The 17,666-nt window shown below is 46.8% G+C and overlaps 1 protein-coding gene across 1 annotated transcript in view; it reads left to right on the forward strand.

The window, feature by feature from the left end:
* Positions 1–17,666, forward strand: part of Mondo (MLX interacting protein mondo) — a 96,291-nt gene that overhangs the window by 36,677 nt on the left and 41,948 nt on the right. Inside the window, exons 8-9 of the mRNA XM_065427381.1 lie at positions 7,963–8,409; positions 11,652–12,104. Coding sequence (XP_065283453.1) covers positions 7,963–8,409; positions 11,652–12,104 — 900 coding nt within the window. The remainder of the gene's footprint in view (positions 1–7,962; positions 8,410–11,651; positions 12,105–17,666) is intronic.

Raw genomic sequence — 17,666 nt, forward strand, 5'->3', positions numbered from 1 at the left:
AGTGTCTTGACAATCTGGTCTTTACACATGCGCTAACTGTCAATAACACTTGTGGGGTGATGTGGGATTCTCACACCGTACTCTTGGGACAAAGGAACGACAACACAGTAGTGCAAACAATCACAAGGGCATTTATTGCACCTTTCATACATCAATGCCTGCTAGCCGAGTTGCTATCCACAAAACATGCCGATGGGCGCGCGACAAATCTAGAAGTCTGACTCACCGCGACCGCATAGCGGGCGAATATGTTCGCCCCATGCTGGATCCCAACGCCTGGTCGTTCGCGTGTACGGCCACGCCAACGGTGGCGCGTTTGAAGGCGGCCACGCGAGACGGTCTCGCAGAAGCGTGGGTCAGCGCACGCGTGGCACGGCACGTCCGTCCTCCTTGCTGTCCCAAATCCCAGAGACGGCGCCTTGTCTTTCCCGCACCCAAGTAACCGCGCAGCGGCGCGACACTCGCGCCATCTCTCGCACCACGCTTGTACCACTCCAACGCCGCAACCCACGCGGCGACGCCGCACGGAGACGGCGCTATGCGGGAAAACAAGCTATCAGGGGAGGCGCGAGGGTCGCGCATCCCCACATCCCCCCAACCATAAATCACTTCTTATTCCGGCGAAACATGTCACACGGTCTAACATTAACCCGTGCTTCGCGAACAAGATGGTACATGCAACAGTGGCCACGCTGAGGAAATGTCCACACGCTGTCCATAGCATGCGAGCCGACTGTCCTTGGGTACACTGCTGGCGTCCGCCGGTCACAACAGCAGCTTTGCAGACTCGACGGCACGATCCCAGGCCAGGACTCCGGAGACGACGACGCAGTAGTCGGTACGAGCAAGCGTCGCTCGCGCCGACGCGCCCTGCTGGCTAGAGCCGCCGTAGCTGTCGGTGACCGCCGGCTCTTTTGTCCGCCGCCGAGGGTTGTGAGCTGGATACAGGAGGCCGCCGAAGTCGCCGCGCCGAACTGGCCACAGCATCACCATCGCCCGGGGTGGCTCGATCGTAGTCCGGGGCAGCAGCGCAGACGATGTGCAGGAGACGGCAAACCAGGGGTGACTCCAATCACGCTGCGTAAACTCAACACACTCGGCAAACACTAAAGTAGTGCAAGGGAGAGGAATTCTGCATGCGCATCGCCCACGTGGTACGATGTTCAACTCGGCTAGCAAAAGATCGGGCAGCTACTCAGATGCTAAGTTCACGTGAACGAAGCTCGCTTCCTTGAGTCGAACGAGTAATTTCAATTCGTGCGAGGCTAACTAGAATGAGGTAAGCAAAGTGCAACACCTCAACGCCACGATCCACCAGGTTGTGTCCCTCCACGTGCGACAGGCAGCTTCGTAAAGCCTTAGGCCTAGAGCGTCGCTACTCTGACAACAACCGGCATCCAACAAACGACACCTAAAATGGGCGCAAAACAGGCAGCCGCGAGGAGACGTCAGCTCTGTGAGGTGGTCCTACTCCGCTTGGTGCACGCAGCATCCGAGTTGACGGCGCCCACCATCCCAGACGGTGTCGGAGCGCCCGGTGCCAGGCCGCAATACCAGTCAGCCCGTAGTGGCACCCGTGGCCCGCGGCCACCCGGCTCCCAGAGCCGCGACTTCATCCGAGTCAAAGAGATAGAAGAAGCTATTTACATACGAAATTCGGACCACCCACGAGGCTTCCGTACTCACTCACTTCAGGCTTGCCACTGCTCCGCGGGCGCTGAGCCTCGCTCTCCCAGGATGCAGACCACGTGGCTCTCGTACCAACGAATGCCATTAAAAAAAAACACTTGCGAAAAGGCCTAGCATGTTGACATGGTCAAACACACTACAGCCACCGTCACCTCGCTCAAGAAAGCACGCTGCCGACGCCAGCGATTAAAATTCACGCTAGGCCTACGCTTCGGTTCAAACAAAGGTCTCGAACGAAGCAAAACTGTTAAAACTATCGTCCGATGCCCCAAGAGTCCCACGTTGGGCAGCCAGATGTGGGGTGATGTGGGATTCTCACACCGTACTCTTGGGACAAAGGAACGACAACACAGTAGTGCAAACAATCACAAGTGCATTTATTGCACCTTTCATACATCAATGCCTGCTAGCCGAGTTGCTATCCACAAAACGTGCCTATGGGCGCGCGACAAATCTAGAAGTCCGACTCACCGCGTCCTCGCGAGCGAATATGTTCGCTCCATGCTGGATCCCAACGCCTGGTCGTTCGCGTGTATGGTCACGCGAATCGTGGCGCGTTCGAAGGCAGCCACGCGAGGCGGTCTCGCAGAAGCATGGGTCCCCGCGCGCGCGCGCGGGATGTCCACGCTGCGCGCCGACCCGCCGGGAAAGAGGGTCGCTCCACGTGCGGGACGGCACGTCCGTCCCGCTTGCTGTCTCGAACCCCAAGAGAGAGCGCCTTGTCTCTCCCGCACCCAAGTAACAGCGCAACGGCGCGACGCTCGCGCCATCTCTCGCACCACGCTTGTACCACTCCAACGCCGCGGCCCACACGGCGACGCCGCACGGAGACGGCGCTATGCGGGAAAACAAGCTATCAGGGGAGGCGCGAGGGTCGCGCATCCCCACACACTATCCAATTATAGATATCAGACTTTTAAGATGCTCCTATCGCATGCTTCGTCACATTTAAAGATGGTGAAGCGAACAATCCCAAATCCAATCATGCAGTTCCAGGAATGCCAATTCACTCTGGAAATTGTGCCCTCCTGTGATGTCCAGGAGCTTTGCAAGGCGAAAAGAGCATCTGATAGACACAGAGTACCCTAACCACCTGCTTATCTCAGTGGCAGAAAGTGCTCTTAGAAAGCCAAATAAACCGAGTGGCACATGCGAGCACAATGACGGAAATAGGGAGAGAAAGAAGGAAAGAAAAAAATATAGAAAGTGGGCTATAAGGTACAAACGGGTGTGGCATTTTCTGCTCCTCGAAAACTCAAGGATTTGTAAGGCCACGTATCTATTCGTAAAGGTACACCAAGGTTTTGTGAAGAAGCACCATTCTCCTTTTGTGCCCTATGTACAAGGTGTGGTTTATCACATTCTATTCTCATATGGTAGAGTATACATAAGGCAAACCACAAGCTGCCTAAATGACAGATTAGCCGAGCATAAGCAAAAGTTATCAATATCAGGATGGACACATATCAGTGCACTGTGGTAATTGTGGTTTTGAACTATTGTTTGAAGTATATTGTGTGTTGTACAAAAGTGCGGATAAAGATATGCTAGAAATTGTGGAAGCTAGCTTGATCACAGCTACCGTGACTCTGCTGCTCTGTACATGCAGTGATTTGCACTGTCTGTTTCCATTTGTTGCTGTCTGGTGTTGTTATGTCAGATATAAATGTGTCACTTATGAAAATAAAAATCAGTTGAAAGTTAAAACATAAGCTTGTTCTTTCTTGTCTGCATCACTTAATTGCTATGGTCTGAATAACTAGAACATATTCACACATGGTGTTCCAAGTGGAAAATGGAATTGAATATGGAGAAGTGTGTACATGTGTGTTTTAGTAAAAAGAAGAAAATTATACATGTTACTTTATAGGGACTAACATTTTAAGTAAGAAATTCATGCATAAATATTTAGGGGTGCTGTTGTCGGATGATTGTTCTTAGAATGCATATGTAGACCATATGGTTGCTAAAGCAGGTGCAGTGCTGAATTATGTTCAGAGGAATTTAAAATATGCACACTGAAACCTTGGAAGCATGGCACATCTAACATGTAATAGGCCTATCTTGGAATATTCTTGTACTCATTGGGATCCATCTCACGTATCCCTTATCGATAAACTTGAAAATTTTAGGAACATAGTAGCCAGGTTCGTCTGGTATGTACGAAAGGAACTGTAGTTGCACTGGGGTGTAAAAAGTTGAATTGGGAATCATTTTCGTCTCATTGAAAAAAATTGCAGTTAAAATTATAATACCAAGCATTTATAAAAAGCCAACAGGAATTGATCGGATGATTGTTCTTAGAATGCATACGTAGACCATATGGTTGCTAAAGCATGTGCAGTGTTGAATTATGTTCAGAGGAATTTAAAATCTGCACACTGAAACACTGGAAGCATGGCACATCTAACACGTAATAGACCTATCTTGGAGTATGCTTGTATTCATTGGGATCCATCTCGTGTATGCCTATCGATAAACTTGAAAAATTGAGAACATAGCAGCCACGTTTGTCTTTGGTATGTATGAAAGGAACTGCTGTTGTACTGGGGTCTAAAAAGTTGAAATGGGAACCATTTTCACCTCATTGAAAAAAATTGCAGTTAAAATTATAGTACCAACTATCAATAAAAAGATAACAGGAATTGATAGTGACGGTTACTTAAAATCGCCAAATTACACATCAGAGCGTGCTGATTACACATGCAAAGTTTGGGAATACCAGGCCAGGACAAACGTGTATGCCTATTCTCCCATTTTTTCCTCTCTCTCTTCCTTTTTTCCTTCTTTTTCTTTTATAAAAAACTATCACTCAGTGAAATCGACTGTCAATTGAGCAAGTGTGCAGTGTAAATGAAAAGGCTCTTCTTTTTTTTTTTCCAAGCTTGTAAGCGCTCTGCTGTAACACCTTCAGGCAAAGCTGTATCCTAAGAATTTAAGAATAAATTTTCAATCCAGCAAGATAGATTAGGTTATAACACGAGACGAAGGCATGCTTTATCAATAACCTCGATGAACGCACGGAATAACTTTCAAATATTCTTCTTTTTCCTAGGACAAAAACATACTGGAATAATCTTAATTCTGATATTGTTACCCGGAATTCCTTATCAATGTTTGAAAAATGCTTGCAAATGTTTTGAATTCGTGTGCGTTATTTGCTTGTACGTCTTTTTCTTGTATGTTATGTATTCTTCACCAGTGTCTGAAAATGCCTGCATATGTGATGAATTTTGTGTTTACATGCTTGCATATTTCTATGTATACCCACCCTGCTATGATCTGATTTCAGATCGCAGTATCTATAAATAAAAAAAAATAGATTGTATGAACATATGAATAAATGACAAGTGCCATAAATTGAAACATTTTCTTTTCAGCATGACCTGCATAAAATTGCTGCTTTGCACAATTTCTTTCTCTTAAAGGCAGTGTGATCATTTGGTTGACTGTTACATATGTACTTCAACATTAGCTTTTTATGCAGTTAGCATATCTATTATACATTCAGCTCTTATTGAAGCCAAGTACTATTACTTCCTCGGAAATTGAAAGTGAAAGAATGGAAAATTGGCTTTCTCTCTTTGCGATTTTTCTCGTGTGCGACAAGGTGTTTTCTTTTTTTCCTCCCTTTTAAAGCGACCCTGAAATTATTGTGACAGTTTTTTATAAACATACTGTGTCGTTAGGGTAGGCCTTCATGATCATTAATTGACAAATTTAAGCCCTCTGCATAAAGCATGTAATTTATTATAAATTTTTTTTAATGTGCATTGCTACCAATTGCAGCAGCACCGCACTCCTAAGTTTTTGGCCACCCCCTGCCAAATGACGTAGTCGGCCCAATTGACATCAGTTGGACAAGCCATCCGATTGGCTACCCTGGGTCACGTCATCGATAATTTTTCCAGCTTTATGGTGAACAACTGTTCATAATAGTTAGAATGTTGGTTAATTCGTTTCCATAAAAAAAAGTAACAGAAAGAGAATACACAACAATTCATCACTTCACTCAAGCACTTCCAGCACACAGCAAGTGTCATCTGCTTGTGTTACAGCGCCCTCCGTGTTGACACGAGCTGTGCAGTCAGTGTAGATCTCTAGCTTTCTTTTTGCGAGCACCATGGATCGCTCTTGTTATGTTGCGGGCTGCAAATCTAGTGATCAGCGACATGTTTAGCTGCGACATCGTGTCCCTCTGCAAGGCAACATGCGAGCGAAGTGGCTGTAGCGCATCAGGCTATCGGTATCCAGTCAGCACCAGCACCTATGCATTTGTAGCCGTCACTTCATGCCAGAGGATTACTACCACAATAGAGTTTTAGCATGTCCCCTATTTGGGTAAAGGCAAGCTCAAGCGGACTTGGCATTTTACTGGATGAGTGGAGGCACAAACACAAATGGCCTGCATGGTGCAGCCACCTGGTGGCACAGAGCTCAACATAAAGAATGCAGAGCTAATATGGCAGTAACTAAGCGCATTCTACTTTGCAGCTGGTGTAAATTTTCAGCAGGAGCATAATTGTTAACAGGTCTTTTTAAATGTTTAAATTGTTTTACACTTGGTTACAGCAACAGTAGCTCTGTATTTGGATGGTTAAGCTCTGTACCACTAGGTGGCTGAACCGTGCAGGCCACTTGCATTTATGCTAAAGCCCCTTGATCACAGCAGTAGTAGTATAGAGGGGCTTTAGTTTATGCCTCCACCCATTCGTGAAAACACTCAGCTCACCTGCGCTTACCGGAATATCGGAAAAACCAAAATGCTTGGTGCTGCGACAGAGCGCTTGCAACCCACGCTGCAGGGTTGGTAATATTGATGAATAATAAATTAACCGATTAAATGTATCCCTCAAAACGATTAATCTTCATTGATGTTCAATTTTCATTTAATTGACTTAATCGATGAGACCTGTTCAATGAATCGTTTTTGAGGGTTTGACAGGAGTGGTACAAAAATTTTGAAATCCTACTGGCATGGCGGCATACAAGCAGTGACTGCGGCTGTAGTAGAGAGACTGTCCACTGTTTTCCAGAGTGCCAATCGAGTGATGCCGAGCTGAGCACTTGCCCTCTCTTCCCCTCAACCACACATGCTGCCCGAAGCTGGAGGCTTTAAATGCCCTCGCATTCAAGGCTTACTATAGCAACCCAGTCATTGATTGTAGAGTCACTCCCAGTCTACTGGAGCCGGGGCACAGCCTGTACGCCGGTAAAGTCGGCACAGCACACACTCATGTATGTTGACATAGCGTTGGAGTTTATGTCAATTTCAGTAAATCTATAGTGTCCAAGCATCTATTCTCGCATAGTGGTTCTGTGGCCATTCAAAGGTGTTGGTTTCGCCCAAACATTCCAGCCTATTGACATTCCTTCGCTCTGTAGAAAATAGCATGTGGTCTAAAATCCTAAACCAGTAATTTTCTCTGCCCATGTACATCTTCCAATTTCTTGCATATTTCAGCTGGACTTCACATTCACTTCTGCCATTTTTCTTATTTCTTGTTTAACTGTACTGTTCAGGGATTCAATAGTGTCATGTATTTTATTTAACTCTGCACTAAGTGTCATTTTATACCAGATATTGTTTACCTTTTAAAGTCGGTAGTGCCAACTATACTTAATCTTTAACAAGTTGAAGACTACCCTTTGTCAAATGTTTGTACACTTGTGTTTAACTTGGTTCCACCTCTTGAACATTAAAATAGGGTCCTACAAAATAGATAATCGTGTTTCAATCGTTTATAAAGTACCTGGCGAAAATTTCGATTAATCGATTATTTGACGAAAAACCTTGCATCAGGAGCAAGGAATCGATTAAAGGCTAAAATGATGAATGATTACTCGTTAATTGAAAAAAAATTAATTGACCATTCCTAGCATGCAGCTTGGATCGCTCTCGCAGGAGATCGATGGCCAGGCAGCTAGTGGAGAAGTTGGAGAGGCTTCATGCGCTGGCTCCAAGAAACCGGAAGTAGACACGACATCACATCATGATGCAGAGCCAGTGAAGGCGGAGCTTAAACCCAATCACTTGGTGAACAAGTTTAGAATAAAAAGCAAAAGGGAGGAGGGTAATTTGTAATCGTCTGTAGCTTTCTTAATGTGAGACATTTCACTTTAATTCTGGTGCTGTTATTTCACTACGCCTCGACAAAATTTGTCGAAACCATTTCAGGGACCCTTTAAGTGTGGCGTGCAGAAAGAACTGTTTAGCCCATGAACGCATTCTTAAGCAGTAAAAATATTTTAGATATATAATTTTATTTGCAGCCATTTGGAATGCAGCAACAGCAGCGGCCTACCTCTGTGTATGGTGCGACCTCCCGGCAGCAGCCTGTTGTATCTAATCATGAGCTGCAACAACCGCCCCCACCTACAAGTGTACAGCCGCAGGCACCACAGCGGTCGCAGCAGATGCAGCCACTGCAGGGCCAGGCTGCTCCCTTTGCCCCTGCACTGTCACCTCAGCAGCCAACAGCAGTGAGCAGCATTGAAGGACTCATGGCATCAGCTGCACAACAGCAGCAGCAGCAACAACAGCAGCAGAAGCAGCAACAGCAGCAACCTTCGCCGCCAGCTGCTGCGCTGGGCGAATATGAATTCCTGAGGCAAGCACCGGCAGAACCTATGATTCTAACTGTGGAACAGGCAGCAGCAGCGCCACCACAGCAGGCACAAGCAATCCTACCAGGATTTGCAGCCCAACAGACTGCACAGGCAAGAACTGGGTCTTGTTTGTGGTGGTTTGTGATGCAATCCACATTGAGGCAGCAGATTGTGACTGGGAGTTCTCGCTGATCATAGGGTAAAAGTCTAGATTCACAGCTCAGCAGATGACACAGGCGAGAGCTTGGTCATGTTTGGGAAGGCATACCATTCATTCACCTGTCTTAAAAGGGACTCAGATCACATTGGGGAAACCTGTCTTACCAATACTGGCAAGGGAAGGATTTGCACATTTGCACATGGCAAAAAATAGACGAATTGAGTCTGAAAAAAAGAACAATACGCACTGCTGCTGGTCATTGTAGTATCTAAAAATGCATGTCATGCATGAAAGAAACTGGTAAAGCGCTTCTCAGAAGCTAGTTGCTAATTACTTTTTGTTAGGAAGTACACACTCTGATAAGCTTTGAACGTGAGCCCAGCTGCAATGTTCAGGAGCACAGTTACATGCTTGAGCTGTGGGGTGGTTTATAAAATAACTAGTTGCTCAGACTTTGTGTTAGTGGCCAGACCTGAAATGCAGCTAGTAAGTGTAAGTTCCACACAATGTGCCAAAGCTGACAGCCATGTCACCTTAAAAAATAATGACGTATGACAGCCTCTCCGTACTTAAATATGTAGTAACAGTTTGTAAAAAACAGTGCAACAAGACAATTGAAGCTGCTGTCATAAAGAAGGGTTGTACAGCATTTCAGCCCTTTGTCTGCTTTGAGCATGTTGCATTTTAACATGCATTCTTGGGCCTAAGATAAGTAGTGCACATTGTTGGAAAGACATTCTGTACTGCTCTGGTCAAGAACCTGTCGCCTATAATCTTCACAAATATTTTACGAGAATGTACAGAATTCTACTGTTGTCTGGAGAGTGAGACATATTATGATAGAAAAGCTGAAATGTCGGCCTGAATCAAGGTTCTCACCTGCTACCCAGTATTGGGGAAGGGGCACTGTTGTAAAAAGAGAGCGTGGCAGAAAGGTGCTAATGATAAGGGTGAAGATTATGGTGAATCTTGTCCGGAATTTACCTTGGAAGCTTCCCAACAGTGCTTTGGGAGCTGTTGTGGCACTTAATTACAATAACACACAACTATAAACTTTTTTTTCTTCTGACAAATTCTGCTTTTTAATGCAATACAGTTCAGCATCGATATAATGAAGTATGTCAAATTGGCAGTTTGCTTCACTATATTGAAATTTTGTTTTATTGAAATTTGATCTTTTATGCCTATAAGTTATTTTTCCCTATACAGAACGGGCAGCAAGATTTTCTGAAATATCAGGCAATCGAAAAAAGCGGATTTGAATTAGAAAAATAAATCATTTTGTTGAAATTGAGAGTTGGCGGCAAAAGATATGGTTTCATGTCGTGTCAGTGATCTCTTCACATTGGTGGTACAAAGTGGAGCCAGTCACCCTATCGCGTTCCCCCTTCCAGCTAGTAGTGTCGCCTGCAGTGGGATGACACGATAGGTCTATTCGATTCAGCCAAGTTTCTCTGCACCTTCTGCACCTATTCACGGTGCACTGCACCTAGACCCTCGATTCCCCGAGGTGCAGCAGTGCACCCTGTACCCCCGTGCTTGATTGAACGGGGTGCAATGCAAGGTGCCGCCGCGGTGCACTGCACCCTTGAACCTTGCAGCGAGTGGGTGCAGCCCAGCACCCCCTGCACCTTTTCAGTTGTGGCGCCATACACCTTTTTGTGAATCGAACACACCTTATCATAGAAAGTGCTGGCAGCGGGAATGAGTGTCTCTCGCTTCGATGCATCTGACAGCCATGTGCAGCCGCAGCCATGCTAGGAAAAGAAATGCGCATGCTGCCTCGCCCTCTCTACCCCTCTCCGCTCTCAGGCACACTTGATCACCTTGCCACACGTTCCCCTCTTTCCCCTTGCTTGTGCTGGAAGATGGTGCTCATCAAGCCACCATTCTTCTCAGCTCACCCTCTCATGCTCTCACTTGCACCTAAAGCATACAGCATGCAGCTCGCAATAGCAGCTTGTTGCACTTGAACTCTATGTGGAACATGGTGCTGCTACGCTTCGGGGGTCGCTTTCGACCACACAGTACACGATTTGAGAGGTGCGCTTGGAAAGCAATTGCATGTAATTTAACCATTTGACCATCTGCATCCATAGAAGCTTCCATTTATTGTCTACATATTCCTTCCGGGACGACAGTGAAATTTCGTTGTATTGAAATCACATATAAACACACTTTGTTATATCGAGGTTCAAAATACATGATGTTCTATGGACAAGAAGTTATAAAAAGTTACGTACTTTGTTATATAGAGAACTTGGTTATAATAAAGTTTGTAATTACAGGTATAACAGTACTAAGCTACGCTAACTGCTGAGTGATAGCGTATTTGGAATATCAAATTTATATAATTTGATAATTGATAATTTGAATTGATGATAATTGAAAAGTGATAGGGGGTGGCATGGTTTTAGTTCAAGCATCAATGCATAAGCTCAACACTAATTTAGACGTAATATATAAAAAATCTTATCGTCGAGATTGTACTTGTGGGCATGCTAAGAACCATTTATCATGCACAACTTGTTAACCTGCAATCCATAACCTAATTTTGATCTGTGAGGCATCTGGTTCTCGAATGACACTCTGCTTTGTTTCTTTCTTGTGAAATAATTCCCAACATTTATACAGTGATAAGTCTTACTAAAGGCATGCTCCAGCTGCATCAGTTCTTTTTTGAAAATTTACCAATATTCAACATTTTTTTTTAAGAGATCCCAGGCCCCAGACCAAAATCTTGCTTCTTACAGTCATTAGATTTTAGTTTTTTTTCTCGGATATAACAATTTTTGTTAAAACCAGTTCAGCAGTTGTCTTGTAGGGGCATTTCAGTGTTTCTAGTGGTATTTGATGATTATTATTATAAGTAATTAAATTGGAGTTTGTCTTAAGTTAAAGCTTTTGCGATAGTACTACCAGCCACATGCAAGTGCCGCACAATATTATCTTTAAAAAGGGCGTTCGAAACAAAGTATAAGCGGCAATGGGCACAATTCTCCAGAGGCACATATTAAGCCTGACTTTGGACATATAATGATGCTCAGATTATTTGCACATTTTCAAACATGTGCGACTGGCTGCAATAAACTTTGAATTTTACTTGTCTTGCTGTGCATAATATTGCACCAACTATCCTTGTCACTTCTTCATGTTTTGAGTGAAATTATAACTTCCCCTCCCCTCCTTTCAGCTTCCCCTGGCGATTGCTCCTAGGCCACCATTAGCCACCATGGCTTTTGGAGCAGAAGTACCACAGTATGTGCCCAAACAGCCGTTGCGGCCTCCTCCAAAGCTGATGCCGCGTCCCTCCAACAGTCCATTTCAACCAACACCTACCGAACTGCAAGTGTTCCCACGAGCACCTGCATCCACTGTGCCGCCTGCTAGCATGAATGGCCTGCGGCAAGGTGCCAGACTGGTTGTGGAGCACCATGCAGGCGACAAGGCTGTGCAGGGGGGTGCCACAGCCAAGCGGCTGTTGTACCCTGCATCACAAGAAACAATGGAGAGCATGGAAAGCCAGTACAGTAGCAGGAGCAGCAGCAGCCTCATGGGCCAAGTAACTGGTGGTTTCATGCCTGCTGAGAACACGGCCCCTGCTGCTGGCAAGAACATTAGCTTCGCCATGCCAAAGGTTGCTACGGTTGGTATTGTGCTGTTCCTCTGGTCTGAGTGTGTCATAGAAACGCTCTAAAGAGATTTAGTTTATTTCAACTGGCTTCATGGTGGAATGATGTAGCTACACCTTTATTGCTGTGCAGTGTAATTGAGAAATGCTGAAAGGGTTGACATTTTACACAGCTCTGCTGGAATGCACGTTACTCAGTGAAATAAATACATGAGCATGTGGTCTTTGGCCTTTCTGACAAGGCACCCTGTTTTCTTAGCTTGGCAGTGTCCGTTCCGCAGCTAGATTAAGTTGACAGTTTTAAGTATCATTGGGGCAGCTTGTATGCTTCCCACCGTCTTTTGACGCCTGTACACTTGATCATGCCACAACATATTCTGAAGGTCAAGGAGGTTATCTGTAGGAAGTCTATAAATTGTCTGTAGGAAAAATGAACAATCTATAAGGATGCCAAGTGGTTTATAAGACATGCCACAGTATAGTGTGCCTGAGCCTTGCTCTCTTGCAGGCACACATTTTGAAAATCCTGACAAGCAAAAATGTCAATTTGCACCGTTGATCATGCACATAGATAACAGTAATTTGCAGAAGTAAACGGTTTGTAGAGAAGGATTGGAATGGTACAGTGGGTTGTCCTCTCCAGCATTTTCTAGTGCGTCGTCCTCTTCCGAACTTTTGCTTGGGAATGCCGCTCGTGCTTGGAGTCTGTGCCCCGCTTAGACTGTCGCTGCTGTGCTGTTTCTAATCCGATCAGATAAACACCTTAACATTTGGTGGAGAGTGTTGTGCCCTCAAAACTCCCACCCTGGAACTTCGATCCCGTAAGCTGCCATCTACCATGCCTCGGGACACCACCCAGCAACCACCTCCTCCTGCACTGACCGCATGTCCTGGTGCGCCTCGTCACTGCGACCCTGCCCTCTTTACTGGCACGGCTGACATTGATGTGGAAGACTGGCTCACCATGTACGAGTGGGTCAGCACACATAACAGGTGGGACGAACCAGTCAAACTGAACAATGAGCTGTTCTACCTCGCGGGTGATGCCAGCCTATAGTATAACAACCAGAGTCCACAAAGCTGATTTGCCGACCTGGTCCATCTTCAAGACCATCTTTGTTTATGTATTTGGTCGCCCCACTGTTGGTAAGCTGCGTGCCAAGCAGCATTTGCAGGCATGCTTTCAGCAGCCGAGTGAATCATTCACCAATTATATTGAAGACATTCTGGGCCTACGCAAGAAAGCTAACTCATCCATGGCGGAGCCTGATATCAGTAATGTGCTGAAAGCTATAGAAGACGACGCCTTCCACATGTTGCTTGCCAAGAATCCTCGCTCCATGACCAAAATCATCAGACTGTGCCAAAGCTATGAAGAGTTATGGAGGCAACTGTTGTTGACCCATTGCTCTTCTTCCTGCGACGAAAAACTCCTTGCTGGTTTGGCTACTATCTCAGACCAGTCTGCGTTGCTCGAGGAAATGAAGGTGTTCTTCCACGAGATTGCCCGCCAGCTATCATTGCTGACCTTTGCGAAGCTGCAGCATGTGCAGGATCCCTCCTCATGTTTTGTGACTCCACTCCGCTGCACCATTAAGCACAAGATCAATGTGGCGTTGCCTGAGCCCCGCTAAAATGTTCCTGCGGCTGCACCTCTCAGTTCCGTAGATGTCGTCGCCTGGCCCCCACAGATCCATGTGCCTGCACCACTCAGCTACGCCAGTATCGTCACCTGGCCCCAACCACTTCTGCAATGTGCTCCTCTCAGCTGCGCCAACATTGTATCTAGACCCTGACTGCAGCCCACTAGGCAACCATTCCACCAGCTTGTACAATGCCTCCTGTGCCATAGATGCGACCTAGATGGCCACAGCGAATAGGTGGCATATGTTGTGGGGATGCGCGACTCTCACACATCCCCTGATATGTTGTTTTCCCCCATAGCTCCCATCTCCTGTAATCCGGCTTCGCCATGTGGCCTCGTGACCACGGCAGTTGGTGTGGTTTAAGCGCATTGCGAGAGATGGCCTGAGTGTGGCTGTGCTAATGCCACCCAACGGCGGGGTTACTTGGGCGCAGAAAGGAGAAAGTGGCTTGGAGTCAGCAAGTGGCACAGACGTGCTGCGTATGCGCCGATCCATGCTTCTGCGAGACCGTCTTGCAAGGCCTCTTTCGAACGCGCCACCGTTCGCATGACCGTACGCGCAAACGATTAGGCGTTGGTGTCCAGCATGGGGCGAACATATTCGCTCGTTATCCAGTCGTGGTGAGTTGGAGTTTCATGATTTGTTGTGCACCCATTGGCATGTGTTGTGGATAGCAACTCGGCTAGCAGGCATTGATCTATGAAAAATGCAATAAATGCCCTTGTGATTGTTTGCACTACTGTGTTGTCGTTGCTTTGTCCCAAGAGCACGGGTGAGACCCCAACAACGTCAGACAGTTGACCAATATACTTTGCATGCGACTACGCCGGCCACATGGTATGCTATTGCAGTTGCGTGCAGCCTTCTAGCACCCACATCATGCCCAACAAGTCGTCTTTTCGGTTCTCCTCACCCATATGATGACCCGCCTTCTGATTCATTGCCGTCTGTACGCCGGAGGCCTATTACTCGCCGTTCGCCTTCTCCACATTGTCGCTCACTATTGCCGATGCGGCCTCGTCCCAACCTTCAAGAAGAGAAAAACTAGTTGTCGCAGTCCACGAGGCACGGGCTGCGACGCTATTGAAATCTGAAAGCCCCCAACGAAGCCCATCGAATGTGATAGACGTGTTTGTGGATGGTGTTTACACATCTGCACTTGTGGACAATCGAGCCGCCATATCCGTCATGACCATGAAACTTAGCCATTTACTTCAAAAAGTGATGGCGCCTTTTTCTGGACTAACCCTCCATGCAGTCTGTGCCCAGCGTGTTCACCCCATAGCAGCATGCACCGCCTGTGTTGTTGTTGCAGACATTCTGTACGCTGTCGAATTCATCATAATTTTCTCATGCTCGCATGGCCTCATTTTATGCTGGCGTTTTCTCTCTCGCCACAATGCCGTGATTTATTGCGCACGTGCCGAAACAGAACTCTCACTGTTGTCAGACTTGACGCTGGCTGACAGTCCTACAGCTTCGAACAAGCTACTCGTCAAAGACGACACCACACTCCCCCGAACTCGTCAACGGTTGTGTCCGTCTATTGCAGCCGCATCTTCGATGCTGCTGCACTATCTCCATCTGACCGCTTTTGCACCCGAAAAGGTCTGCTGCTACTTTTTGCGACCGTAGAAATCACTGAGGGGTTCAGCGCTATCTTTATTTGCAATCCATCCCCATACACTGTGATGCTGCTGCGAGGGGATGTCTTGACAGCGTGGAAGCCATCGAAGCCACGCAAGTTATGGACATGCCTGACGACACGCGCTGCGCAACTTACGGTAAGCTCAGTGCTATTTCTACGTCTGCTCCATCACCCTGTGATGTATTTGGTTTCTCTCTTGCTGATAACCTTATGCCGTCCCAATGTTCCCAGCTTCTGTGGCTGTTAGAAGAATTTCATTCTTCTTTTGACATAGGGGAACATTCCTTGGGCCGGGCGCCCACTGTTGTGCATCACATCGACACTGGCTCCCAACTGCCACAGCAGCAATGCCCATATTGCGTGTCTCCCGCAGAGTGTCGTGAATTAACAAGCAAGTCGATGACCTACTTTGACACGAAGTGATTCAACCTTCAAACAGTGCATGGGCATCACCTGTCGTCCTTGTTGCGAAAAAAGACTGTTCTGTGTGGACTTTTGGCTCCTCGACAAGATTACTTGCAAGTACATTTACCTGCTACTGCAAATTGATGACACCATTGACAGCCTACAAGAACCAGAATTCTTTTCATCTCTCGATCTATGCTCGAGGTATTGGCAGGTACCCATGGCAGACGACAATTGACCGAAGACAGCTTTTGTAACATGCCTGACTGTTTGTATGAATTTAAAGTCATGCCATTTGGAGTTTGTAATGCGCCCGCAGCGTTTGAGTGCATGATGGATACTGTTTTGCGCAACTTCAAATGACATACGTACATGCTTGTGATACCTTGACAGCGTCGTCATTTTTGCTCTGGTCTTTCTCATGCACCTTCAATGCCTCCAGCGTGTTTTGACGTGCTTGAGAAGTGCCGGCCTCCAACTAAATTTAAAGTGCCGATTTGCAGCACGGCAGCTGACCATACTAGTTTATGTTGTGTCCAAGGAAGGAATTCTCCCTGATCCAGCCAAACTTCAGGCCATTGCCTAAACCTACATCCGTCAAAGACCTGTGGAGTTTTGTAGCTCTGTGTTCCTACTTTAAATGCTTCATTCGAAACTTTGCCACCATCATATCGCCCCTGACGAAGCTCCTTGGAAGCAGCAGGCCACTAGCTTCGTGGTCGTCAAAGTTCGATGAGGCATTTGCAGTCCTGTGCTGTTTGCTGACGTCACCTACAATTTTGCGTCACTATGACCTGATGGCCCCTACAGAGGTGTACACAGATGCCAGCGCTGTTGGCCTTGGGGCAGTTCTTGCGCATTGCAAACATGGCTTATCAAAATATGTTGTGGCTTACGCAAGTTGCACGCTTACGAAAGCCGAGAATAGCTACTGTGACAGAAAAAAAATGTTTGGTGATCATTTGGGCTCTTGCCAAGTTCCTGCCATATTTGTATCGCTGCCCATTTGCAACGACACAGACCATCACGCACTTTGTTGGTTGTCGTCACTGAAGGGCCCCTCAGGCCACATTGCTCGTTAGGCACTTTGCCTGCAGGACTACGATATGCGCGTGCTCTACCGTAGCGGCTGCCAGCACTCTAATGGCGATGCCCTCTTGCACTCTGTCTTGCCTGACAACAGTGCCTGCTGATCCGTGTCCCAACTTGCCATTTCTTCCATTGATCTTCGCACCATTGTTCTCAAACAGTCCAAGGACCACTGGATCGCCTTGCTGATAGAGTTGCTGTCTGATCCATCAGCACAACCAATCACTCATGTGTTGGATCGTCAAGCCCACCATTTTACCATTTGTGATGACCTGCTGCACCGATACAATTACACCAGCGATGGCCGCCAGTGGTTTCTAGTAGTACTCTGCAGTCTGCGTTCTGAATTATGCGTGCGATTCACTCTGATCCACAGTGTGCACACTCTGGGGTATTAAAAATTTACCAGCGCATTCCACGGCGGTACTACTAGCGTGGAATGTACAGCTACATCCAGAAGTTCATTCGCTCATGCTCCAACTGTTAGTGCCAGAAATCTTCACTGCACCTCTCGCCTGCTGATCTGCAACTGTTACCTTGCATAACCTGGCCGCTCGGGCACATCGGCATCTATATGTATGGGCCACATCTCCTGACATCTGCTGGTAACCGCTGGGCCATCATGGCTGTCGACCGCATCAAGTGATACGTCGAAACTGCCGCCCTACCAGTGACCACGGTGCACTATGTGGCCTCCTTCCTGCTTTGCAGTTTCATACTGCATCATGGTCCACCACAGGAGTTGCTCAGTGATCATGCACGTGTCTTCTTGTTGGAAGTCATTGAAGC

This window comes from Dermacentor albipictus, chromosome 2, assembly GCF_038994185.2.
Source record: "Dermacentor albipictus isolate Rhodes 1998 colony chromosome 2, USDA_Dalb.pri_finalv2, whole genome shotgun sequence".
In the NCBI taxonomy this organism is placed as follows: Eukaryota; Metazoa; Arthropoda; class Arachnida; order Ixodida; family Ixodidae; genus Dermacentor; species Dermacentor albipictus.